The sequence below is a fragment of the Caloenas nicobarica genome, chromosome 2, assembly GCF_036013445.1.
Source record: "Caloenas nicobarica isolate bCalNic1 chromosome 2, bCalNic1.hap1, whole genome shotgun sequence".
Lineage (NCBI taxonomy): Eukaryota > Metazoa > Chordata > Aves > Columbiformes > Columbidae > Caloenas > Caloenas nicobarica.
In genome coordinates this window covers 142629155-142656478 of record NC_088246.1, presented here as the reverse complement: position 1 = coordinate 142656478, position 27324 = coordinate 142629155, and the positions used below count along the sequence as shown (strand labels likewise).

Here is a 27324-nt window from a genome sequence, read left to right as displayed (position 1 = left end):
ATTCAAATGGTGACTACAGCGCTGTTTTGATTCAGTCCCAAAAGCATAGAGCTTTTCAGCACTTTTTTTGGCAAGCTAATAATCAGTTTTTACTTCCAAAGTATTGTCATGGTCTTGCATTTTCTGGTACATGACAAAGTCCAGTGACCTACTGGAATCTGATGGGGTCTACATGAAGCATGAAAGTCAGTCTTGTTCTACACAGTGACCTGTTCATTCCCTTGTAACTGAATGACGAAATAGCTCATGAAAACAAGTAATACAGGAATAGCTTTATTATCTTTAAATAATCTCATTATATTACAATTTATCCACCAATATGCAAAATTAGAAGTATTAAACTATTTTCATAAAATATTCAGGAATGAAGCACATGTATGTATATATACATATACATTTAAAAAATAGTGTTAAAGAATGACTAAATTATTAAATCACTGTATGAAATGTTGATAATGGATGGGCTTATTTCACATTCAGGAAAGGACAATTCAGATTCCAGACTTCTGGTTTTTTAGTACACAAAAGACACAGCTTTTAGAAATACCTTTTAACAAAACAGAACTCACAAGAAAAACAGTGCAGTTACCACATTCTTATTTGCTATGCATTTGGTCATATCGAGTATGCATAGAAATTTTTTGCTATAAAGCATATTTATCTGCTCCTAATGATCAGATTTTATTCCAGTTCTTGTTTTCCAATTCTGGCCACGTTCAGGAATCCCCACACAAAACTCACATCCGTAAGTACATAGGAAAGGAGGGAAAAGTAACACACATAGTTGACGACCATGTAAGCTGTTGTTTTTTAAAATAAAACTGCCATAGCCAGGCTTGGTTTATAAAGTTATCTGACTGTACCCAGAGACAGTGATTTCTTGTCTACTAGAAACTGTAAAACAGCTGAAAAATAAGACACTTCGCTCATTTGTCTTGATGTGTTTAACATCATGTTCATAAGTGTATCATGATGGCACCATTTACTATTGAAGTTGTTGGAGCCTGTGGGTCTGTATTTTTCGATGAAGTTGAAAAAAAAATTTCTCCCTTTGCTTAGTACAAACATACTCGAAAGGTCACATTTCTAAATATCCTTGGGTTTATCTGTTCAAAAACGATAAACATAAAATTAATTAGGGCCTAAGTGAGCAGGTACTAGGTATTGGTGGCAGATCAGAAGTAAGCAAGACCCAACAAGGTGACACTTAGTACCTGCACAACTGTAGCACTTTAGTCTCCTTAAAATCTACCAGAAATTTATAAGCTCAAAGTCTATTTCTGAAATTTTTGAACTGCATGTTACTGGCGACCAGAAAATGCACAATGCCATATACATACTCAAAGTCCTTCTGAAAATTTGATGGTGGATAAAGTTTCTGTACACAGTTAGTTTTAAAAATTCATGTTGTAGTTCATGTTTTGTTCTCCAAACCACACAAAGGCACTAGGGACTAATGTCCTGCAAAACTTCAGTCAAATAAAGGAAGGTATTTTAAGGTTAAAGTGGTGCTAAAACCCAGCTGTCACTAGTAACTTAAACCAGCCACACTGGGTTTTTCAGATTTAGTGGGGGAAAATGTTTTGCCTCAGGATGCACATGTTGGGGGAAGTGTGTGTGTGTGTGGGGGGAAGGCTCAGCCTTAAGCAAGTTTTTACAGCTGAGTTATAAACCTGGTTTATAACAGAAACTGGCAGACCCTAAAATAGGATGTAGTAGGTATTGATACACATTTTGTGTGTGTGGCAAAAATGTCTCTATGCATGCAGTTTTTCCTTATTCTCTATTTTTTGGTTACTGAAAAAGGATTTTGATTGATCTATAATCCTTTCCGCTTTATTTGTTTGCTGGAACACTTTCCTTCCAGCACACTAGTACTTTGGCTAGGGAGCAGGAATGTTGTCAAGATAAGAAAAGCTATTAGGCTTAACGTTGTTATCATCTCCTACCTCCTCCAAAATTATATGCATCTCTACTTGATGTCAGTTACAGCAGAGAAAGCGTTACTTTCAAAATGGTAAAGTATTACTATACTCACCACAGGTAATTATTAATTAAATCCTTTCCTCAGGGCTTTATTTTTCACCATGGTGAACTTGCTAATGAATACTTGGGCAAAATTTGGATCAACTACATATTGATATGTTTTTGTTATAGTTGGAAGGTGTTCAGTAGGCACAGTTTGCAGCGCTGGCACGGTCGCGGTGCTGGGACTGAGGTGGTAAGATGTCTTTGTGACGTACTCCACGAGGCGGTTGTACTGTTGTTCTGATAGTCTCTCTCTCGCTCCATCTGCCTGGAATCAGATAAGATAAAACAGTTACTGAGTAACTGACAGTAATGAACTTAGGACAATAACTTCCACATTATTTTCTGCAGTTAAAAATCTTCCTCCCTGGAATCTTTATAAAACACTTTAATGGATGCTTTAATCGGCAGAGTTCTCCCATAGTTTAGAGCTTGGTGGATTAGTCCTCTCCTTTGCTGTTTTGGCCACTTCTGAGAAGCTCTAATGCTGCCACAGAAAATTTAAGCAGCGTCTTGAGAATCTCCGGGATGGACACCTTGCCCAAGAGTAGATCTTTAAAACAGATCAACTCTTTGTAGACAGGAAAAGCGTCTGAACACCTTTCAGAAAATGCCAGTAGCTCTCGGCAGTGCTTATCACAGAGCAATTCTAATTAGCAAAACCTTTTTCTCACGGAGTACAATTGAAGACAGCCCATAGCTATATCTGGGCAGTTAAGTTTCTAACTTCATTAAAAAAAAAAAAAAAGACTAGATGCTACCTTGCAAGTGAATGTTCTATGAGGGGATATATTCATCTGCTTCTGGTAACCAAAAAAGCCATTCTGGGTCAGAGGACCCACACAGTTGCATTTTTTTTTTAAACAACAGGCTTTTACTAAAGGTTTGGGCATGTTGTTTCTGGAGAAGAAATATTAAGGTGTCTGGGCAAACTGCCTTTTTCACCACCATGAGCTGGAAGGATTCCTCTGAAGAAATCTCTTTGTGCCAGCTGAGATATGTAGAGGTTCAAGGCTCTAGCAAGAGGGACGCAACTTACCTACCTCTGGTGGAAAAAATACAGTAAAACAAATACTGTCACCAGAAGGGTGGAATCTACCATATGGTTCCAACCAAATATAGTATTAGATTAAAAGCCACGGGCAAGCCTGGCTTTGGAAGTTCTATCTGTTGTGCCATTTTTTTTGAAGAAGAAATTGAAGATGACTGTGGGTAGCTTGAGAAGGGAAAGCATGCAAGTAGGCATCCAGCTAGTTGCATCATTTCAACAAAATGTATTTCAGAAATACCACCATGGATGCTACAGTGGTATCACTAGCAAAGTCATTCAGAATAGAAGTTATTTCCAAAATATGACAACAAACAAAAAGGCAGAAGCTATCCCAGGGCTAGGCTTTGATGTTTCCTTATTTACACTTGGGGAACTGCTGACCAGTTTCGTTTCTGTAGGGTTTAAAATGTCCTTCTTTGTTGGATGTCATGCTAAGGATTCAAAGACTGCGGTCTTCTCACTGTCTTTCAGCCAGTTTTACACATGCCTCACTAGATGTGATATTTTCGAACAGTGCCATTGATTCAGTTTAACATCCAGGATCAATATCTTGTCACATCTCTGGACTGCAAGGCTCATTTTAAACAAACCATTGCTTATTTGAAGAAAGAATTAATATGATTGATAGATCGTGACAGATGTAACATCCAAATCAAAACAGTCTCCTCTAGTTTTTTTTACTGTGCCTTTGGAGATGGATTTGCTGCTCAGCAAGTAGAAACGCTCCTGTTTTCAATCACCACCACAAAACATGCTAAAGGAAGCAGACTCATGAACAAGCTTAGAAGCTCAAGGTTGGAGCCTACACCTAGAAACAGCGGAAACGATGAAATGGGCAGAGGAGAGTCTGGTTTCCGTGAATGACCTTAGAGGAGAGGAAAGATCAGAAGGCAGGATGCTGCAGCAGACCCACGGCTAAGAGTGGAGAACAGTGTCTGAAGCACATCTTCAGTCTGGTGGCACAGAAAAAGCACCTCAGCAGTCAGTCTATTTTACCAGTTAAAAGGCGCTGCTTCAGTGCGTTTCTGTGTAAACTAGATTTTAAGTTACGGGGTAAATCTTGCATGTAGGTGGCTCCACATTTTTTCCTGATTTCTACTTCTAGGGTGGTAAGCCCAGGTGAAGCTGGGTTATAGTTCTGCCTCCACACTGACCAAAAAACCCAAGCTACCAAAGGCAATGGAAAGGGTGCTGGCATCCCGCTCCCCCATGCTTGCGAACCCACTCTTCCTTCAGCCTCAGGCTGTATCCCACAGATACAGCATCATTTTTCAGGAGGAAAAATTAACTGCACTTGGATGGTCTTCCAAAGTAACCAGGACCCTATTTGCTTCTAGATTGCTTCACCTGCAACCATCTGCTTCTCCAGCCAGTTTCAGTTTAGCTTCTATTGTCAAGACAACAACAGAAACTTAGAATTGCTGCTATTCTACATTTTTTCCTAAATGGGACCTAACACTGTTGCTAAGTGCCTTAGCTCTCTACTTTGAACAACTACAATGTTAATAGCCAGATCATTCAATAAATCCAAACTTAGTCAAGGGTTGCTTAATGCACCTGCTAGAGGAGCTAGTAGGCCATACTTCTGCATTAAGAACTCCAGAATTTTTCTAAAATTCCTCCCATTACAGCTTATAAAGAACGAGCCTTTAGCAATTGTAACTCGACAGCAGCTACAGCATCTTTGTTGTGCAGTCCAGACACGGATGTAGCACTGATGGGCTGCTTTGTGCACGCTGACTAAGGAGATCCAGTTCTTTAGGGTTTTTTTTCACTGCTCTGAAAAATCCAGAGACTGGTTTTCAGCTCCAGCAATGTAGCACATGTAGCACATCATCACAATGAAATTCGGGAGTATCTGAAATTCCAGGGCCCTTCAATTTCTTGCTGTCTTCTTGATATTATGAGCTATACCAAGAGCAGCTGGAAGAGCAGGCCTTTTGAGTTTGATGTCTGTCTGCAACCAAGCACTGTCTCAATTACTTTGGAAAATAATCCAAGTACAATTAATGCTTCCTTTTCAATAACAATGTTGTCAGTTCCAGAGTTTTCAAGAATCCATCCAGGCTGTTCCTAGCCAGATGGATTAAGTTATATATTGTGGAGGCGAGCAAGCTATCAGGCAGACCTATCACGGAAGGAGTCAAAATATGCTCTATAGCATCTCTGGTGATTACAGCTGTAGGATAACTCATGTTTTGTTCCAAGAAGCTGAGGAGAGAGAAAGTGAGAAACTGTTTTGGGCAGAGCTGAAACAAAACTTTTGGCAATTATTTCTGTGAGCAATAAGACCAAAAACTGGATTTTTAGAATGTTGAAATCAAATGGTTCCATTTGTTGTATTATTTCTAGGATCTTTGACTAAATTAAGAAAGAAAAATGGACATAATTTACATTTGGTAACTACCTCTGTTTTGCTAAAGTCACCATAATACTTTGGTTGATCTGACTGGGTCTTTTCCAGCAACAAATTTTGGCCATCTTTACTAATGTTATCATGTACAGACACGTCTGCGCTTCAGCTGAGGACATCTTCAGTGCAACAAGATGGCCTACTGTGACTATCGAGGAGTGGTTCTGTTTGGGTGTAGGTCTGCAGCTCGGAGGCTGCTCACCTGCAAGTCGCAGTTTGCTGCTCCTGAGGTTATTTGTCCTGATCGATTCAATGAGTTTTTCTAGGAGCTCTTGTGGGGGAGCTGCAGGAGGGTCCGGGCTCCCACCAGCACCAGCACTGCACACAACACCCCACGCACCACAGAACTGACCTGCTCAGCTGCAGAAAGGAAATTTCCCAACCCACTAAGGCAAAAATGATCATAACATTAATTACAAAAGAATATTACATAACTCTAGGTAATTTGAAAAACTTTATGAAGGTTTGGGAATATTTTATTACAGCTGCCTTAGCATAAAAAACCCCTAAACTTTCTTATTCTTGCTTGCCTTACTTTCAACTGCTCCTCCTTATAGCACATTGCTTTAAATTTTCATACAAATTTCAGCATCAGCATCTGAATATTTTGCCAGGTCTGTTCTGTACAGCATCACTTAGCTTTTGCTGTCTTGCCATCGCTGACTTTGCTGCACCTGGGGCACAGGCACTCTTCACCACTTTTATCCTGCCACACATTTCCACTGCATTCTCAAGAGCCTGCATCAGCAAAGAGGTTTGTGTGCTGAGGCTGGGTGGCTCAAGGCTTACAGCTCCTGCCATTGCTACACCGCTGGAGTAGGAGTCCTGTATTTCTATCCAGAACTTCAGGAAAAACAACCTTGCATTTGGTCCAGTACCTCCAAAGCAGGTCATGTTTACTGTGCGTGCTGGCACGCATATGCGGGAACACTGGACGCTGCAGATGCCGTGTAGGGTTGTGCTGTGCCAGGAGCCCCGGACATTCCCAGCTGCAGCAGCTGTGGGGACTAGAACTGGCCTTCCCTTCCCCACCTTCCCTTCTCCCAGACAGGCAGCCCCTTTGCCTCATCACCCTTTTGCAGCAAGCTTTGGGCAAGCAGCCCTTCCCCCAGAGCACCAGCTCCTCACCCCTTGGAGAACCAGGTACAAAGACAAGAGCCATCACACTACAGCCTAGTAAAGAAAGTCTGGGCTGGTGCTAAAGTTAGGGTGGGTTGAGTGCATCAAATGCCCTGCGTCCTCCAGGACAGTAGCTCTGGACTGAGCAGGATAGTCTGGATTCAGTCTGACATGTGCCTCCAGCAACCACACAGCACTCAGGGATAAAAAAGCTGAGCTTTGCCCACTTCCATCAAAATTTAAGTAATGCCTCATGTAGCTTTGTGGTGACAGAAAGGAACTTCAGTCAAGAGCATTCTATGAGACTGAGGTTAGCGGAAAGACAATACATATAAATAGAGAATTCAGCACTAAAAAAAGCTTTCACAAAAAAATCCAAGCCTTGTCAGTCCTTGCTGTGCTGGAATCAGTGGCAAAATTCTTCAGTAACTTCATCAAAACTAGGATTTTACTGAAGGTGCTGAAGCCTCCCCTACTTTTTGGCACACCTCATACTTCATAGGGTTCTACATACGTTCTTTTTGTATATTTGAAACGGAGAAATTTCTGGTATAGCAGCCTACAAACTACCTGACACACTTTTGTGAAAGAACAACTGGCAATGTGTGTTTGTTTTTGAATTGCTCTCTCATATGATTCCACTTGAGAATTTAATACAATAAACATTGTTTCCCGAAAGTGTAAAAATATAACATTCTTCTACCATTAAAAAAAGATAATTCATCCAAAACCTCAATATTCAAATGGCTTAGAAATCTTTCAATATGAAGATGAAGGATTTGTGCTCTTAGTGGCAAAACACTTGGTGCATCCAAACTCAGCAAAAGAACTGATTCATTTTAAAGTCATCATTTGAGGAAGAAGGAAGATCTAAGGAAGTAAACCCAGCTAGCGGCCAAGCAACACCACTGCACTGGAAGTGGCAAGATAAGAAATGTGCTGAAAGGAGCATCCATCAGCGTCACCGAACTGTTAAAACACAAATCACAGAAGAATAAAAGGAACTGTTCTCACTGGGACTTTGTAGGCACGGGCAGCAACGCTGACTTGCCAAAATATAAAGACCTCACACACATGTAGCCATGAGAACCTCTTCACAAGAGAGGTGGTGCCTACCAAGTATCCACACTGCCTCTGCTTTTTCCCTCAGAAAATTGCAGTCACAGATATGAAATGTCATGATCAATAACAGAAGAGAGGAGACAAGTCCCTTTCATTCAAAGGGCAACCCAGTCAGCTCTGAGGTGTGTGAAAAAGAGCAGGTCCCCTGGTTTGGCGCTTGGACCTCTGGCCTCCCGACCCAAAGCTGAGCATGCCCGCTGCCAAAAGCATCATCGCCAGTGTAACTTTATCTTCAAATGAAAATCATACTCAAGTCTTTACCTCCAAATCAGAAGGTACTCTCTGTTGTTTTAGCTGCACCTTCAGCAGGTCTTTTTGCTGATCATCTTCCAGGCAATCGATTTCAGTCACGGGGAACGCCTGCTGCTGCGTGTCTTCGCTGATGCTGACCACAAAGAGCACCTCCGAGGTGAGCAGCAAGCAGCCTTCATGCTGCTGGCCTGATCCGCTCACAATCTTGACGTCTAAGGCCATATGGACCTCTGGCCTTCCTAGAGACTGCAGCATTTTCCTGCATTATCAAGGGGAAAAAAAAAAAAAAAAGAGAGAAAAAGAAGGAAAAAAGAAAAAGAAGAAAAAAAGAAACAAGGAAGAAAAAAAAAATAGTAGTCAGTGTTATGCTTTGGATCCTCCAGGACTTCTTTTGATCGCTAATGTCTTTACTTAAGCCTGTAGCTATCACCTACAAATATAAAATAAGCCAGGAAATACAAAATAAGCCAGGGAGTATATTCCAAATCTCCATTACTGAAGGATGTAAGACCTAAGATTTAGAGAATAAATGTGAAACTGTTATTTATCAAAACTCCTTAATCATTCACTGCAAAATTGGCCTAATAACCGTGCTAGGTCAGCCTATTATCCCACCCTAATAGAAAAATTACCCTGAGAAGGGGCTTAAGAATTCAGTGCAGAAAACAAAGCTATCTTCACTAACAGCTGTTTCTGGAGATGTGCAGTATTTTTCTTGGGCTCAGTGCAATGATAAATAAGTAAGAACTCACTGAATGCCATTAAATAAAGATCAGGTCTGTAGTTCCAAAGCTGGAAGCAGATCAGCAGCCCATCATTTGCAGATTGGGTTTCTATGCACTACCTTTGTGTTTAATGTTCCCAAACAAACTGCCATAACTCAGCCTTTCCTAGGGAAGCAGCCTGTTAACTTGACCACAGGCCAGAAACCTATTAATAAACAACGTGGATGTAAAAATGAGCAAGTGTCTAAATAATTTTACCAGACGTATTTGACGTGGCTATTTGGAGCCTGCTCAACATGTTGATCATTTGGATGAGAACGCTGCTTGGGAAGCTGAGAAAGTCCAGCTCCGTGCAAAATACCTGTGGTAAGAGAATTTGAGGTTTTTAGTAGTTGTTTTCTACAAAACAGTTACATGTTGTAGTGATGTCATCTGTTTTGAGCAGTTCATAAAACAGTGCAGATCCAAAATGATGTCACATCTTTGGAAGCTATAGTCAAGATAATTCATTAAATATTACAGTGCAAGAGTTGTGCACTTAACCCCAGTGATCTTGCATTAGCAAGAAACAAAAAAAACCCCACTGCTTATTCTAAAACTCAGACATACACTCCCAATCAAGAGAAACATAATGCTCCTGAGAGCCATCATTTCAGAGAAGGATCGGACACATCACTTAGGATTTATGTAGAAAAAATCAAGACCGTTGTTAACGTTCTTGCTTAATATTAACATACTTCCATATACGTGTCACGATCGGTACAAATTAGAAAGCAAGTTTGCTTAGATACTGTATTCAAATGTTCAGTTACTTAATCCAGCTGTTAAACACAGATCCATACACATTTATGAGATCTCCCGGGGCATCTGGTTTATTGTGAATTCTTCTTAGTGCTAGCACAGAATGGAGACTACAAGATGCAGTTAAATGGGTTTCTAAATAGATGATCCAAAGCTGAAGATGATACAGTATGTATGCTTTTAGATGGCTTGTGAACTTTTAAAGATGGGCTATGGCCACCAGAAAGACTGAGTGGGTTGCAAAAAAATTCACAAATTAAGTAGTTTTAAAAATTTTTACAAGACAGACAGGAAGTAGGTTACACAGCAAGCACCAGGGTTATAAGGTTTAGTGCAAAGTTACTCTTTAAATAAACAAAGAAATTTTCTTTTGTCTAATTAAGCATTCCATTGAAGCAAAAGGCATTTTTGTGTAAGGGTGTCAATAACTTAGATTCCTTTTTACACAATGGATAATAATTCAAACAAAACATCAGTGCTGAAAAAAACCCTTTAATTTTTAGCACACATGTTGATGGTAATACTTAAAAGCAGCAACCCAGTTGTAACAGTTGGCTTACCGAGGTTCTCAGCATTATGTGAGTGAAAATGTTATTTACAGATGGAGAGAGAACATGTGTTTACTTCTGTGTGGTCCCCCACCCCTCGGTCCCCCCAAGAGGCACGGTCCCACTTCCAATCCAGTTGTGGGTAATAGTTACTTGAACTTTGTGTTTTCCTCTCACGCGCTGTCAGCTATTATTGATACAGTCTTTATGGTTTTTCCTGGCTAACTCTTTTTGTCACATGCTCATGAAAAACATGATGTCTTGTATACTGTATCTACCATGAAAAGCGTACCTCTACTGTTACAAGTTTCTTGATAAAGACTGCAGCAGAATTAAATCTAGAAAGAAAAATGCCACAGGCAGCAAAAACAACAGCCAAATGTTTCTGATTTTACTGATACAGGTTTTACACTTATGGGACGCGTAATTCAGGAGAACAGTTATTATTTACACTCATACAAACAAGAGAAGGCAATTATTTGAAAGAATTGTAATAATTCAATGTTTAATTATTTCTTTAAATAGATTGCTTCAAGGAATAAGCTCTGAATGTAATGGGAAGTGTGGAAAAAATATCCTAAACTTAAGTCCTAGGAGAACTACTCATATTCTAATCTACATATCACAAACATAAATATTGCTAGTGATTAAAGGCTTAAGTCTTCAAGGTTTGTTTGGTGTAATTAGTGAAGAAAAATTTTTGACACGTTGTCCTTGTATCAACAGGTGTCCCTGCTTTTCTTCCCCAACTGCCCTCCCAACCCCCCTTAACATATCTAGACCAACAGCTTTGATTTATTGATAACTGGAAGCAAATAAATGAGTGTATTTTGCTATTTTATCTTTTACAACTTGTGGTCGTCCATAATTATTCACATCAATCTGAAAAGATTCACCACCACTGCCACAAAGTGCTTGGTCTAGCTGGAAAACCCACCTCCAGTTGTTAAAAGGTTACCCGTATATCCAAAACCAGGATTGTCTTTTCCCAGCTCTCCAGTTTAACGGGGATGCTCCCACTACATGACTCACCTCTTTCTCCCAGGAACACAACTCTTCCTGTAGAGACAGCACAGCTCTCTCCCTGCCGTTACAGCAATCTCAAAATAATCTTCTAATTGAATATAGTGTTGCGCTAATACTTTCATGTCAAAAACTCTTTTGTAAGCACATGTTTCTGTAACTAATTCTACTGTATTCCAAGAATTACTTCATGCATTCTGCGTTCTGTGTTTCTGTGGCTGTACAACACTGATCGGTAACACGAGAAAGAAGCACAACATTATGGTTTTTAAGAAAACAAGCACAACATTTATAACTATTCAGCAGTGGCAGTTCTAAATCTTTCTCTAAGTCACACAACTACTGAGACGGATAAGTCAGACTTAGCAGGTTGTATCTGAAGAGCACTTTAAAATTTAAACAGAAACGTTGGAAATAGAGAAACTCACCATAACCTGTCTGGGAGACGAGCTCGGCTGCCCCTCCGATAGGCTTTGTGAAGACGCCCATGATTCCTTTCCCCACACCCGAGATGACCCCTCTGGCTTTGTGCCCAGCTGAAGCTTGGGCCTCTGATACTCGCTGGAAGTTCTGCATCGGCTGATCCACGATCCCAGCAATTGCACCTGAAAAAAACAAGAGTCCCCAGCAATTAGTGGAGAATAAGAGGAAATGTTGTTACTGGAGCTGAATGATGCTTGAATTACAGACTGTACACCACCCTTCTTATACAGCTATTTAGCATATGACCAATTAGCTAAACAATACCTTAGCTTCAGTTTAAATTTAATCTCAACTTCCTTTCTTTTAATGTATTTTACTTTTTTAAACATTCAGATCACTTGACAGAAAAGTTTTCATCTTTCAAGTACTTTCACAAAATGCTTTTGCTGAGTTAGTTTAGCTCATTCTGTGTAGCAATTCTGAAAATTCTGGGCTTGGAATAAAATCCACCAGTTTTAGAGGACTCGAGCTGTTATGGAAATGAGATTTTCACGTAAGCCTGAGATTGACTTCATGAGAATAAAAACTGCCTGTATTCAATAGATCATTTTTATATTCTTTTCCACTGCCAGAAATGTTCATAAGCTAATGCAACTTTTGATATATTGCTAAGATTAGCAGAATTAGACTTTGAGACTTTTTGTTACTTTTCTGTGAAAACGATCGTATTTTACTTTAATGCACATGGGTCAAACTTTTACAAGTGACACCGTGACCTTCCCAGCTTTTAGTATCAACAGAGAACTCCGACTTAAATCTTCCTAAATGTAAACAGGTATGTGAGGTGGTACATTCCTTTGATCTTGAGTTTACTCTAGCCACTTAACCACAGACATCTCCAGTTATTGTAATTTTGATAGATAAGCTATTTGGAAATCGCTAAGAGTACAAGGATTGGACTAAGTGACATCAGCTAGAAAACGGTCTGCCTGATCCGAGGCTCTTTGCTCAGTGAAAAGCAAGTTTGCAGGCTCTCGGGTAGCTCCCAGTTTGCAGCTTCAGCTGCAAATATCAAGATAAAACAATTATTTAAGGAGTAGGACCAAGTGTCACCTTGGTAACCAGGCACTTTTACTGCAACCCAGACATCTTTGAAAATTCTGCTTTGTGTGTGGAAGGAAATCCAGGCATAATTCCACAGATTCGGACAATCACAGCTGAGGTATTTGGCCCCATGTGTTTACCAGCGTGACACGCACTAGTCAGCTAACAGCTAACTGGCTTTCAGATGGTTTTAGTTACCGTTAGTGGATAAACGGAGAAGTTGCTGACTTTGAACAACAAGAACTAATATCGTACATGTACACTGGTATTCTGTCCAAAGAAAAGATGAGGATGAGAAGCAGCACACATTTCTCCAGCTCCTTGCCCCTGGGATACTATCCATCAGCAATTCAAGAAACTTGCATCCCCCATAAATGACTCCCTCTCCTCTTAAAGAGATTGCTTCCAACTTCTGTATGTGTGTCCTTTACTGATAAATGTATATTATTTCTCCAGAAAACGCTGGTCTATTTTTAATGTGATACCCAGTTTTTATTGAGCTGAGTCACTGAAGCCAAGCGTGCAGCTGAACGTTCACCCTTCGTACCGCAAAGCTGCCTTAATGCCATTCCATGGAAATGATACAATTTTCAATTGAATTCTGTTTCGTCAGTACTCACCAGCTGCTCCTGCTGCTTGACTAAAATAATACCCCAACACCACATTACACAATTGGGATTGTTTGTCCAGTCTTTTCTTTTGTACATTGTGATGCATTTGAAGGCATAAAACAATCCGTGGTGTTCTGCTAAGTTACAGTGTTATGTTACCCTGTGACCTCCTTCACCCTATCTATCGAGGTCATCCACAGCAACTGCACTTTCAGAACAGAAGTTATTGCCTTATTAAATGTAATCCACCTAAGTCCTAGCACTAGTAAATTATTTACTGCAATACACTTGAGCAATGTTACAGGGTAGTAATAAATAAGAGCCTACTCCAAAGGACCCGTGGTATGCTCCAGGCACTTCTCAGCTGGAATTAGGCCCAGAGGACAAGGAAACGGAATGGAAACTGCTGTGACTGTGTTATACAAGATTATTTATATAGTACCTCAAATAATATATAGCTTAATTAGCCAGTTGTTTAGTACTTCCACACCTTCTGTTATTCTGCCATTTTATGCATGCTCTGAACTTGTCTGTGAAGCCATTGCATTTTTATGTGCCAAATCCTTTCAAAAGTGCTGTCTTTCTGCCTGCAAAAAATATCACAAATGATCTCCTCTTCCCTCTCTGCTCACCCTTTGTAATATCAAATTGCAACTCACTGACATAGCTCATTCATGTGCTGTGGTCGCACCCACAAATCAGATAAACTACAACCTTACTCCTTTTAATTAAGGAGTGGCTGATCCTACCACCCTTGCATGGGGGAAGCCGGATCTGTGCCGGCTGGTCAAAGGCTGAGCAACCTCAAAACCCAACAGCAGTGAGATAATGGTGACACGTGTGTGGCTCATTGCATCTCCTAGCACCAGACACTGTGCCAAGCAGATATTCCCTGGTGTCCACGTGGCTTCTTCCTTTCATAAACTTAGTGGTAGGAGCACCATGCTGGACAGATTTACCCAGGTCTCTCCCCCCAGATTTCAGTTGGGTATCAGGGGAGAAGAGCATGGAACCACACGCTCCTCCCTTCCCACTCTCATTCTCACAGTCTAGAGACAGCTATGGTGTCCTGCTGCTGTCCCTGTCCCTTCTCTGTAATGCCCCTTGCCCATTATGATGATTATTATTTTTTTAATAAAACCATTCTCTATTTTTCTTTCCTTCCTTACCCTAGGCATTCAATTTTATATGCATGTCCACACATGTACACACAAATCATGCATGTATAAAGAAAACCTCAATAAAATTAAACACGAAAGCAACAAAACAAAAACATATTATTCCATTACTGGATGTAAAGAGGTTCCAGCAACACCGTGACATCTGCTAAACATCAGCTGGGGTGCACTCTGGTTAATACATGTTGCTCCGTAACCATAAAAAAGATACTTTGATAACTACAAAATTCAGATAGTTCAGAGTATATCACTGTATTACTTCAAGAAGAATTTGATTACGGGCAGCAACTGGTTTGTGCACAGACTAACAATGTTTGGTGAGCATAGCACGGCTTACAGAGTTTAGCAAAGCCTGGGTTGCTCGTCACAAACTCTTCTGACCAAGAAATAATTGCAAAGAATCCCCTGCCAGGAGAGACTGGCCTTGCTTTGCCATGAGGCTGGAAATTAGCCAAGCTGAAACCATTTCACTTCTTTTTCTTGTCTCTGTTGTCCTTCAGGATTGCCACAAGTGTTTCACATCGAAAATACAGCCGAAGCCTTCTCTCATCACAGCAAACATCACATAAAAATACAGCTAAAAGAAAAGAGCACCTGCTGGCGTGCAATAATATATTTGCAGAATTAGTGTGTGGAATAGCACACGTCTTCAGGATTAGCACTGGCTCTTAGTATCTCACTTGTAGACAGGCAAGCACAGAGCGGCTCCGATTCAGGGATAGCTGCACAGCAAGAACAACCACCACCCCCAGTAACAAAAATCTGAGTGTCTGAAATGCAGGCTTTACCCTCTCTTAACAGCACAGTGACACTGTCCGTCAGTATTACTATCAGTTGACTTTCCCCAAAAGCAGGAAGGAGTAAGTGAAATGCTGAGCACTTTTGTTGTTGTGAAAAATGTCTTTTCTAACAGTGTTGTCGGCTTTTCAGTTATTCAGAAATGCTCAACTTCCTAAAGGGAGCTACTTCAATATGATATTTTTCACTAGGACCAGTAGTTGAAAATACAACCTATAGTTTCAATATTCTCTTTTACATGTTATCAACTATTATTTAAACTTGACCCTGTCACACAAAATGCAAACGATAGCTCCTTGGTGGGGTCTGCCGATCATTTGAATATTTTAAACACAATTTCACTGCATTTTTGTCTAATCATATAAAACAAAAACCACACCTATCATAAGCTTTTGCTTCTTTTCGTGCACAAATGTTACTAAAATGACCCAGAAGTCTCCCCCAAACTAGCAAAGAAGACAACAGCCGGCCAAAGATAACATCAAATCAAACAACACCCTGAAAGCACTTGAGTCATTTAAAACGAGACAGGACAAAGCACTTAAGAATGTACCACAGGGAACAACTTGCACTGAGGAGGAGACGAGAGTACATTATTTTGGCCCTGATTCAGCAAAGCTCTTAAGCATGTGCTTAAGTGCTTTGCTGAATCAGGGCCACCACGAGCCAGATTTTCAGAAAAATCAGAAACAAAACTCTTCTTTCTGTGTAGCTGCCACAAGGCACCGGTGACCTGAGGGCTCTTACATGCCTGTGCCGAGGCACAAAATCTGCATTTGCAGTTCTTCAAGCTGCTTGCATGAGTCGGATGGCATTTACAAATGTGACGGTACTTTGACTATCTTGGAAATCTTTTTCACACTTCTCAATTTTACAATTAGAAAGTGATAGAAATTATGGCTTTAAAGAGTCTCGTGCTCTGCATTCCTGTGCTCATCTGAACTCTTCATCCTTGTGAAGGAAAATAACACGGCAGCTCCACTTTTTTTCGTTATGTATGAAGAACCTGGAGTTATTTTTAGAGTGAGCATGTTCATGTTTACTCTGAATGTGCTGGTGAAAGAAAGCAGCATGGTGGTACCTCCCCTTCAACTACGACTGTTTATTTTGAGGGAAGCCACAATATTCTTTAAAGTAAATTGTCGGCACAAAACCAGCTTTCTGATGCATTTTTAAAAATTGAAATCACGGTCTATTCATAATTTAGGTCTCAGAGCAAGTTACATGAATGCTGCTGAGTATACAGAGAAAACATGCTTTTTAAATATCAGGTTTAAATTAAAAAAAATATGCCTGATAAAAATTCACTGGAATATTTCTGATTCCTCAGTGAGAAGTCCCGTACTTGTCAAGTCCAGCAGCAGAATAACTGTAGCTATTTATCTGGGTGCTTTGTTGCTTCCAGTGCTAAAAACAGGGGTATTTAGCAGGGGAGAATCTCTAAATAATAATAGCGGGAGTAAGAACAAGATCCTAGCTTGTGGAGAAGCAGTGTTTAAACATTAATATGAAACTCTAAGTTTCTAAAATGAAGTCTGATTTCTTAGGAAATCAGGGACACTGACATTCGCACTCTTTCTTTTCGGTTTTGTTTTCACCCGGGCAGACTCCCACGAACACCCGAAGCCTTACGCGCAGGGAGGTACAGGCACAGCGTGTTCCTATACGCATGTTACAAGTTCCCGGCTTTCTTGGACAGCAGAAACTTTGTCGTGTTACAGCCAAAGCCACAAAGTTTTGCTCTTTAGTTTGGGCTGTAGAGCTGATGTTTTAGCTCTGCAGGGCTCTGGCGTGTCGGTGAAGGGAATAGCCACAACGTTATCTCGCTGTCTTACTATAATAATAACTGAGCCAAGATCACCAAACCACTTCACCAGCACTCATACCCCAGCCTGACACAGTGCTTCTGAAAGTATGATCTTTCATCCAGCTACTCAACCTGACTGCCCTTAGCCCCACAAAATAAGAAGGAAAAATAAAACCTTCCCTGAACTGCCTTCGATTTGCAACACCGGTAACAGCTTACTATTGGGACAGTAGCTACTAATATATGAAATCTCTCCTTTATACACGTCTCCCAGGACATTCACTTGCTGGTTTACAGGCATTATCAAATGACAGTGCTTCACATCATCTAATGTTATTGCTTAAAATAATTTCCAGTAACTTAACCTAAACATGTAACATTTTTACCACTTCCTCTTCGGGGCTTTCAGGGTTGTGGTTGCAAATTTAGGAGTTGTGTACACTACTGAAGATTAGAAAGAGGACAAATCCTTTCAAGCTTCAGCTCTTCTAACCTTTTGCACTGGACTGCTTTTGGTCACTTTGATCTCTAAGGGATTCATACTCTTTAATACGTACTGAGGAACTCTGCCAAACAATACAGTTCTGCATTCCTTTGCTGTGTGACAAGTAGAAGTGACCTAGAAAATCCAGCCCCTTACTGCAAAACTTCTCGCAGAGATATTTTCCAGTCCGGGTTAGTTTTCAAATTTTAGGTACTATTTTGAAATGGCCAGAGTAATCTTCACTTCTAACTGAAACACTTGACTGCTTGATGAACACAATTACACTGAGTCAGGATGATCTAGGTCTCTTTGTAAAAGCAGAATTCCTCATCAAAGCTTACTTAACATCTGCACCAAGTTCAAGTGGTTTCCAAACAAAACTAAGAATCCCTGATATCTACAGTGCAGCAAAAACAAGCAGGTTCAGAAGGCATTCCTATAACTCATTGGAAAGTAAACATCAGCGTGCTGACGTCTTTGTGCTGACTTAGTTACAAGTCACCCTGCCCAGTGCAGAATTATCCTTTTTTTCTCAGATATACATCGTGTACCAATGAAACTATTATTTGCACAAAGAGAGTGCAAAGTTGTTCTATATCTCCAATTATTTTATCAGCAAAGAACATATACAAAAGTCACTAAACCTTGATAAAAAGAAACAGTATCTCATATACATACTGTGAGGCTATTTCACAAGAAAACAACAAAACAAACAGAATTTGCAATTATAACTCACAAGTAGAAAAGACTGGTGAGCAGATCAGAAAACAGTGTTATCACTCAACTTGATATTTAATAGTACATTACCTAGAAGGCTAATGCCTAAACGAGAAAGCCCCTGTCTCAGTCCTTCTCCCAGGCTCTCTGGAAGCTGCCTTCTCCATTCTTCTTGTCTGTTGTAATGCTCCTCATCCAGTGACAGCCTATCCATATTCCGAGCAAGACTTGTTGCCAGATTGGTAATTGACGTCAGTGTACCTAAATACATGGAGATATACATTTGGGTCTGAATCAAAATGCTTTAATTTAAACCACGGAGACATTCTATGCCTCACTGCAATAGTAAGCTTACGAGCAGAACAGCAAGTCAATTGAAAAGTTGCCCATGTGTAACATGCTTTACTATTTGCTAAGCATCACCACACTGCTGCTACGGTCCATGTCACGCCTTTTACATTAGCCTGCACCAGGTTTGCCTGGCCGGTGGGAACAGCAACTCATCCGCACATCCTTCCCCCCTTCCCAAACTTCTCTAAGGCTAACCTAAACGGAGGGAGGCTGATGGAAAGGTAAACAAATACATTACAGAGGGAGCCGGGAGGACGGTCGGAGGGAGCCCGGAGCAGCAGCGAGCGGGGGCAGCCGGGCCACAGTCCCTCGGGCGGCTGGAGCCACGCGATGGCACTGTTTGTACAGGCTTCACAAAACCAGAGCTGCCTCTGTTCCCAGGCCAGCCCAGCCCCGCTGTCAAAACCTATCCGCATACTTGCACAGTTATGACAACTGTATCTACTTTTTTTTTTTTTAAAGAAATAATAAATATGATGAGGCGACAGAGTGTAGAATTTCTGATGGTTAGCAGAAGTGCAGAACACCTTTAATGCAGTTATCACATGAAATACTGGCTGAGCCGATCTCCATTTCCCACTGGGAGGTTTAAAATTCTGAAGTTTCTGAAACATTCTTATGCACTGTAGTTAACCGGTGATCTGTTTAATACATAAGATGTTATATGTGAGCTTTGTTACCCTCCCAGCATTTCACTGCAGCCTAGCAAGCCAAACAAAGCTGCAAGCAATATTGTTTAAAACTTTAACACATCCTTTAACGACGCATGACAACAAAGCAGTAGTTGGAGCAACAAAGTGAAAGCTCTACCTTTGGAAATGTGTTTTACAAACGATGTCGTTCCTCTGGAAACTCCACTGACAAATGCTCCCGGGCCTCTGGTCAGCCCTTCATAGGGGAGCCTGAAGAAATCGGCTATGCCGTTCCCTATGCTTCTCACCAGACTAGCCGGGCTTCCAAGAATTTCCAACGATCCGACAACCCAGCCTGTGTGGAGAAACATGACACATGTTACCGCTGCAAAAACTGCAGAAGCAGCAGTTGTGAAAAGGTTATTCCTTAATTCTCTTTTTCACACTAGAATTCATTGCATTATGAACTTCCTTTGAGCAAAACACGGGAAATAACTCATCCACTATGAATTCAGAAATGGCAATCCTTCATACTTCGTAAATCAAAGAAATCCTTTTGGCAAACTCACAAATAGCTTTAGAATGACTTCCTTCCAGGAGCTTCCCGTATTTCTGCTAAAAGTGTGCTAGGGAGGCGGATGCTGGAGCCCCACAGCTATGGACGAACGGGACTGCAAGTTCAGATCGCTGGGTTGGTTTTAGATGCTATAAGGCAGCGTTGTGATTTCACATCCTTATGTGATAGGATTGTGACAGGGAGTTTACACTGATACAATGTACTGCTTTACGGGAGTGTGGAGGTCAATTGCTTGATGGAGTGTTAGGAAAGGGGATGCAGATTTTTGACAAGTGCTTAAGAAGTTATTTTAAATCCACCCCAACCCTTCTAAGCTGATCATTTTCTTTCCGAGTGCAGTGAAAGCCAGACAAATGTCTTTTGCTCAGTACAGTTGTGTAAACAGCAATGACATCTACATGCTGATTAGGTTACTCATAGGGGAGTATTCCTTATGCATATCCCAGGAGAGGTATCTGCGGATCTGGTTTCCTATATAAATGCAGGGTTGCCAGCAGTTTGCTGGATGGCTGAGTGTGCAGCAATCTGTTGCTGGAAAGCTGTTTGCAGGTCTTCTCTTTCTCAGGCTGGTTGGCAGCAGATTTATTAGGGAAATAGTGCCGCATAACTTTTTTTTTGGCAGCCCAGAGAGAGCGATTCAGAAATGGCAATAAACGTTAAATAGGAACTGCCTGGTCTTTGAGCCCTGGTATCATGAATTTCAACTGGCACTGTCAGACCAGCACAAGACACTGAAAGATGGACAGATTGGCCTCCTGCTCTCCTGCTGAGGGCCCTTGATCTGCGCTGCCCTCCTCATTCCCATCTCATCACCACAAACTCCTGCTATCCAGATGCTTTTCTTGTTTTCTAGTAACCCCTCCCAGTCACTCCTGTGGAAGGCTGAATCATGAAACTGAACAGAAGAGAAAATGTTACTCATATGAAATGAATTAATCACATACTATCATTCTAAGCTCCCGGAAAATCTATTATTCTTGTTGAATCTGTCCCACATTTCAGCCCTGGCAGGTTGAGAACTCCAGTATCTGTAGTACAAAAAGTGGGAACCGGAGTGGACATAAGGGAGAGGGTGGGATGAACTATAAAACCAAAAAATAAGCACTACTGGCACTGTGACGAGCAGAGCGGAGACAAGGGCTGTGGCCCCGCGGTGCCTGCCCTGGAAAGCAGCGCTCCCTGGCAGTCCTTCCCTGCCGGGGACCAGGGGAAGCCGGCGCTCCAGGCTGGGCCTGCGGCTCCCTTGCTGTAGTATTTTTAACAAATTATCTGTGCCACTGTGTGAAGTGATGAAATGCTGGAGGGGCGGGGAGCTGTGTACAGATGGAAGAGATGCTCCTTCTGCTTTTTCTGATCAATAATCCCTTACAAACGGACAGATTATTTTTTTTCCCCCCAAATGTCCTTGGCGTTCCTTGTCCTGATGCAGTGATGGGATGGGTTGAGGTGATGGAAAGCGGGCTGCATGACACCGTGGATTAACACCTTGCTGCCCTGCAGGCACCGCCAGGCTGGGACACGAGAGACTCCAACTCCACTCACCTCTTTGGCCAGCCAGCATGTTCAAGAATGGAAGCTGGATTAAAACCAGGAACGAAACCAGTTAAACACAAAGCTGAGGGGTTGCCTGGTATCCCAGGGACAGGGTGTTGCTGTCTGGCCCTAGCCTGTCGGTTTTGGGCAACTCTGGAAGGAGCACGCTCACCCTTGGAGAGTGCACGGGAGGAACATGCAACCTGCAGCAAGGGTGACTCTCCTTGGCCAGTGCTCAGAGCAAAGATGATGGGTCCTCACTGCTGGCACAGACCACCTAACCCAAGGAGGAGGGTGTGGGAGTAAGTCAGGAATAGGAAAATGATGAATCAGGAATATTCCCTCAATTCGCATGTTCTGTGCTGCATTTTACCTTGCAGGAATATAGTATCATGTCAGGTTACTATTTCCCAAAGTATGCTTAGTAATTGTATCTGCTAATACGAAATAGTTATGACTGTATTAGCAGAGTGCCACTGCATTTTCTTTATAGGCAACTACAGAGTTAGATCTGGCTGATACCAGCAATAGTTTGAAATAGAATTTTATTAACTTTTAAATAGAAGCCAACTTAATTAGAAAAAGATGGGAGATTTCCATTGCAAATTTTGCTAATTTGAGACAAGCATTGCTAATCAGCATATTTGGGCAGAGCTCTCCAGCCCCATTCATTGCTTACAAGACATGGATTTTGGCCGCTCCTTTGCAACATCTGGGGCAGCCTGACACATTCTCTTTGGAGGCTTTGGGGCAAATCCTGCCCCCTCCCACAGGGCAGCAGTGGTCTTGCACACAGCTAAGGGCAAAATGAGATTATATCCTGCTTGGAGCAAAAGGCATAGCTGTATGGGAATACTGTTTGTGCAGATATTACGGAGATTTACGCATGGGAAAATGGTGAGCAGAACGGGGTCAACCAACCTGTTGTTTTGCAGATTAATGTGGTGAAAATGCAGGACAGTGAGGTCCTCTTTCACAAGAGACCAATCCAAGAAGTTAAGTCATCTGATGGTGAGGAAAGGACTCAGGGCTGGCAGACCACAAAAAGGTTTTCCTCCTTTTTAACTTTGTTGACACAATCAGCCTTTTGACAAGTGTCACAAACTCTTCAAAATAAAGCACCTTCTTTGCCCAAGCAAACATTAATCAGCACAACTTGTCATTTTAATCATGGTAACCCCTTTCAAAAAATAGATCTTAGTTTTTACTGCTTTGAGTGGGATTTAGGTAGTATTATAACTAAATATATGCTTATGTATTTTCCTGAAGAGAAATTCCACTGAAGCAAACCTTCTTTCTTAATAGTTAAACCTGCTTTATTTCAGCTACATCATGAGCCCTGAGCAAGGGGTGGCCTGTGCACTTCTGCACACTGCAGGAGTAGCACAGGAGGAAAGACTGAGACCCGGCTCAGGAATCTCGAACTAGCATGTGTGCCTCACCTGGGATGTTGCAGATGAAAAGCCAGTATAACCCCAATTTCCTGCTGCAGTCTATCACCACTTGTATCACCACTCCCAGCCAGTTGTGGGGAGAAACATTCACACTGTGGACTGTATTTGGCCACAGTCTCACTCTCAGTTAGCAGGAAACTAGATCTCCCCCTTGGTACTACAAAATTTGACTATAAACCAAATCCAAACAAGTAGTAAAAAGAAGAAGTTGCAAATTTTGCAAGCAAAATAGTGCAAGCAAATAATGAATTGGTGCACGATGCTCTGGTGGCAACCATGTACACAGTTGCTATAATCAGCTATGCAAGTCAGGTATGCACGCAGTGAAAGACCAGATTGGCATCTCTCTATTTATAAATACCTGAAATGCACGTGTACAGTTTTGGAAACTGTGCACAGAAATCAGGTTGCAGCGCAAATGCAAGCATCAGAATTTCAGAAAATCTGACCATTAGTATTGCAGGAAAATAAATCCCATGTTTCAGTGTGGAGTACGTTACTCGTGTGTGATCACGGAGGAGCTTCCTCCTGCTTCAGGTACAAATTCTGTTCCACACAAAGACAGAGCAGAGACCAAATTTCATTATTTCTAAATTAATATTCATGGGAAACAGAATGTACCTGCTAACCTAATAGACTAATTGCTCACTATTGATCCTATATGGAAAAAAGTTAGTAACGGCAAACTTCATAGCTCTTGGATCAAAGGACAACAAACATCTGTGTGCCAGTTTAGCATGAAGGCTGTATGAAGAAAGACAGATTCCTAATCATAAACTGCAGCCAAAAGGAGTTTTAACAACAAAACAGCATTCAGGGCTATAATTTACTTCTGAATGCAGAGCAACGCTGAATAATTTGATTAAATGTAGTTTTGGGGAGTTTACGTGAGGAATGTGGGTTCATTCTGACTAGTGCTATAATATAAAATGACAAAACCTAAGCCAGCTAGAACACATTTTTATGCTGTCTTCAGGGTTTCATAAAGCCTTCAAGCGGCTGGCTAATGTTTAGCACAACTTTACAAATCTTCACTGGTGTCTGTTCAGCCATTTTATTTCCCTTCTGTCATATGGCGGGACATGAAAGGTGTCTGAAAATATCATTATCAAACAGTGTTTGAGGAAAACAATAATTGCATGGCTAACATCTAGGTTATTCAGCTTGCGAGACAATCACAGAATACTGGTACCTAATAAAAATATTACATCTTATGGAAAAGTACTGACCTGCTCTGAAAAGTGCTCCAGCGGCATAATGCATGGCCAAGGCATGGACCAGTTGCCTGGCAGTGGTGAAGATGGGTCCTCGCTCAAACACGGAGAAGGAGAGAGGTGTGTGATCTGAGGCTATATACAGTTTCAATGAAGCATGAATACTGACAAGGAGATTAACAGGTTGTATTGTTAATTTTCTTAACTTCACTGGCTTGACTAAAGCTCTTGCATGCTCTCTCACTTGTTCAGGCAGTATCAGGGTAGTATCTGAAGTATTCATGGACTGACAAGCAGTTTTGTTTTCTGGAAGATATGTGTCAAACAAAGTCTTAATGTAGTAAACAAAGGTGTCTTCCACATACAGCCTAGCTGGTTTCAGCTCAAAACTGAGGTCATTCAAATGAAACATGAAATTATCTTCCTTGGAAAAAGCAAGGCAGAGTTTTATAAAGCAGTTTTCCTTATAGCTTTCCAAATCTTTGTTACAAACAATGAGGTTGTTCACTCTGGACCATTGCACGGTCTCATTTCTCTCTCCTTGGCACAGCAGGACTGCAAAATGGAAATTGGATTTGCTGTACAACTGATTGTCTAGTTGCAAGTCTTCACAATACACTTGGAGACTATGAAATTGTGGGAGGCCTTCCATGGCGTCCTGCTGGAACTCCTGTGACAGGGGTCTCAGGTAGCTGGTGGCCGGGGCCATGTGGATGAAAACATTGTCTGCTGTGAGACGCAGAAGTTCAGATGAGACTTTGTGGTTTGTAATATCATCAAACGCAGCAAGACTTAACTGACTGATGAACACTTTCAGTGACAGGGTCTGCTCTTGACTTCTAGACAGGAGGGAAAAGAAGTTTTGTTACTTCACGTATTTTGAGTTCACCTGGCATCTTGCTTTCCCAAAAAGCTATCAGGAGAGATGTTCTCTATAATACCTGGGAAGCTCATTGTGCAGGTCCCATTAATGTTAATGGGATCTGGCAGCCTTAATCACCACAGTGGGTACCACCCAGGAGGTCTTCTACTAAATGGGATATTACACATCTATGCCAGGTTTCTTTTTCTTTCTTATCAATCAACGGCATAGTTTGGACAGGAACATCGCTACATACACAGTAATTCCTTATTAGATTCGCAACAGAGCCAGATATTAAAGCAGACAACAAATACAATTTTCTGATAATTCACGTACAGACTCAGCTGTTACAATATTTTCTGGGACGCACTACTGCAGGTTACTCTTATGCATAACTCATTTCACACCACATGCAGCGAGTGCCCTCCAACGAAGCCACCACAGCATGTTTCTACTGATGGCGTTGAGGGCCTCTCCCCTCCAGCGTTAACGGCTCATTGCCAAGTTTAACTAGCAAGTGGGCTGTTATGTGGTGCTGATGACCAGTTTCTTGGGGATTAATACTTAATTACAGTGCAAATAAAAACAGTACAACAAATTCCGCTCTAATTGTAACAGCATTGCTGAAGGCCATTCTGCATCTTAGAAATATGTAGTGTTATAATTGCACTTGAATGGAGCTGAGCTCTGGGTTGCAGTGTGTTATGAAGTGGGGAAGTCTTCTGAAGAAGAGTGTTATAATCAAGTACAGTTAGTTACTGACTGTAAGACCATTTCTACAGTTCTTGCACATCAAGCTTCCTCGCAATTTCAGTGGGAGCTTGTACGATTACAGATGGCAGGACCTGGCTAAATGTATTTTAAACTGATGAACACACTCTAATTATGATGGAAAATGTATTTTTTTAATGAACAACTCAGGACTTCTTTTTGTATCAGACATCTAGTGTTTACCCTAAAGTGACATGACTTTTGATGTTAGATTGTCCTTTTTTAACTGTGATATACAAAGCGTAACATATGGTCTAAACATAGGAGGCCACAGAGCACAGCGCAATATCAAACAAAACAAAGAGTTAAGCCCAAGTTTAACTTAACACTTAGAAAGCTGACTGACCTCTTGGCACTGTTTGGCCATGCTTTCTATCATCTTTTATGTGCTTTATGTACCTGTTGAGGTTGATCTCGACGGGTCCCGCTCTTCCTTCTGGGGCCAATGTTATGACTATTGTTCCACACTGATGGGCAATGTCCACATAAATGTAGCCAAAGCCGGTTAAAAAGATAATCTAGTGGAGAGAGTTAGAAACATATGGAATGCTACTGAAATTACTATTTTTAATGTCATAATTTGAATTAATCCTTCTTTGAATGCCTTCTGGTTGAGATCTCTTACTTAAATCATGATACTGTTCAGGAAAAACAGAAACAGATTTCAATACTTTTGAAAATAACAGCTCTGATACTTCATGTATTTCAGTCGTACAGCAAGATGAAATTTGCACCTCATCCTTTAGCTCTATAACTGAATACATTTTAATAAGAAACTTCTCCAAAAATAAGCAAGATGTTCAGGGGAGAGGGGAGATTATGTGAGAAAAGAATAAATAGGAAATTTTAATTTGTTATTTTGGATTAAGGAGAAAGGCATATTCTTGGAGCTCTGCAAAATACCACCTTTTCCTCGGGAAAACAAACTCTAAATTAGTATTATGCTGCTATGTTCTAGCTCACAGCTGGTTAGATGACTGGCTGATAGCATGATGCAAAACACATGAAGACTAAAAAATAAGTAACATTTTTGATTCATGAAGACTTGCTTAACAACTCAACAATGACCACATTTTTAAGCCATCTAAACTGGTTTTGTGAGAACACCTTCATAAGCAAGGTGCTGCCACAAAGAAATGGCAAAAGTCTACTGGAAAGTGCAAAATGTCTAAAAAGGCAGGAAAATGGGAACTTGACAAAAGGTTTGTGCCTTGCTTACAGATGTGTAAACTTTCATTCTGACCAAGTTGTCCTTAGGAATAAATATTCTACTTAAAGAAATGATGTATTGGTTTTGGAGCTTAATTCTGCAATATTTCTGTGCAAGTTTTGTGGGTATTTTTTGTTTTGTTCTGTTTTGTTTTTTGTTTCGTTTTTTCCAGAATATAAAATATTAAAGTCTTTTTAAGTTTGGAAAACTCACAGCCATCCTTGTTACAGCAAGTTGGCTTCTCTTTCCTAGTAGGTCTAGTATCAACACAATTGTTTACTAGATTTTAATGACAGAAGCTGTAATTTAAAGGAATGCAAACTCAAGGAATAACACAAAAATAAGGGGCTAGCACAGGTAAAATAAACAGGTGTTTGTCTTGAAGAATCTTTACTGTTGTTAACAAGTCACCAAGAGGAAAAACACTTGGAAGTTTAGTAGGATTAGCACTTAAACTGATTGTCCTTACAAGATATATAACAAGTTTGTACAGATAATTAAATTTTGTTCATCAAA

At 40.9% G+C, this 27324-nt stretch overlaps 1 protein-coding gene across 6 annotated transcripts in view; it reads right to left on the bottom strand.

Moving 5' to 3' along the window:
- Nucleotides 1-365: 365 nt before the first annotated feature.
- Nucleotides 366-27324, bottom strand: part of VPS13B (vacuolar protein sorting 13 homolog B) — a 459420-nt gene continuing 432461 nt past the window's right edge. For 5 of the 6 annotated variants that reach the window (XM_065627245.1, XM_065627244.1, XM_065627247.1 and 2 more), the window contains exons 55-62: nt 25998-26116; nt 23981-24804; nt 19366-19542; nt 18295-18465; nt 11511-11687; nt 8969-9071; nt 7995-8244; nt 366-2296 (exon numbers count right to left, since the gene is read on the bottom strand). In XM_065627245.1, coding sequence (XP_065483317.1) covers nt 2051-2296; nt 7995-8244; nt 8969-9071; nt 11511-11687; nt 18295-18465; nt 19366-19542; nt 23981-24804; nt 25998-26116 — 2067 coding nt within the window. In that variant the 3' untranslated portion in view covers nt 366-2050. The remainder of the gene's footprint in view (nt 2297-7994; nt 8245-8968; nt 9072-11510; nt 11688-18294; nt 18466-19365; nt 19543-23980; nt 24805-25997; nt 26117-27324) is intronic. The other variant, XM_065627248.1, reaches the window with a different exon arrangement.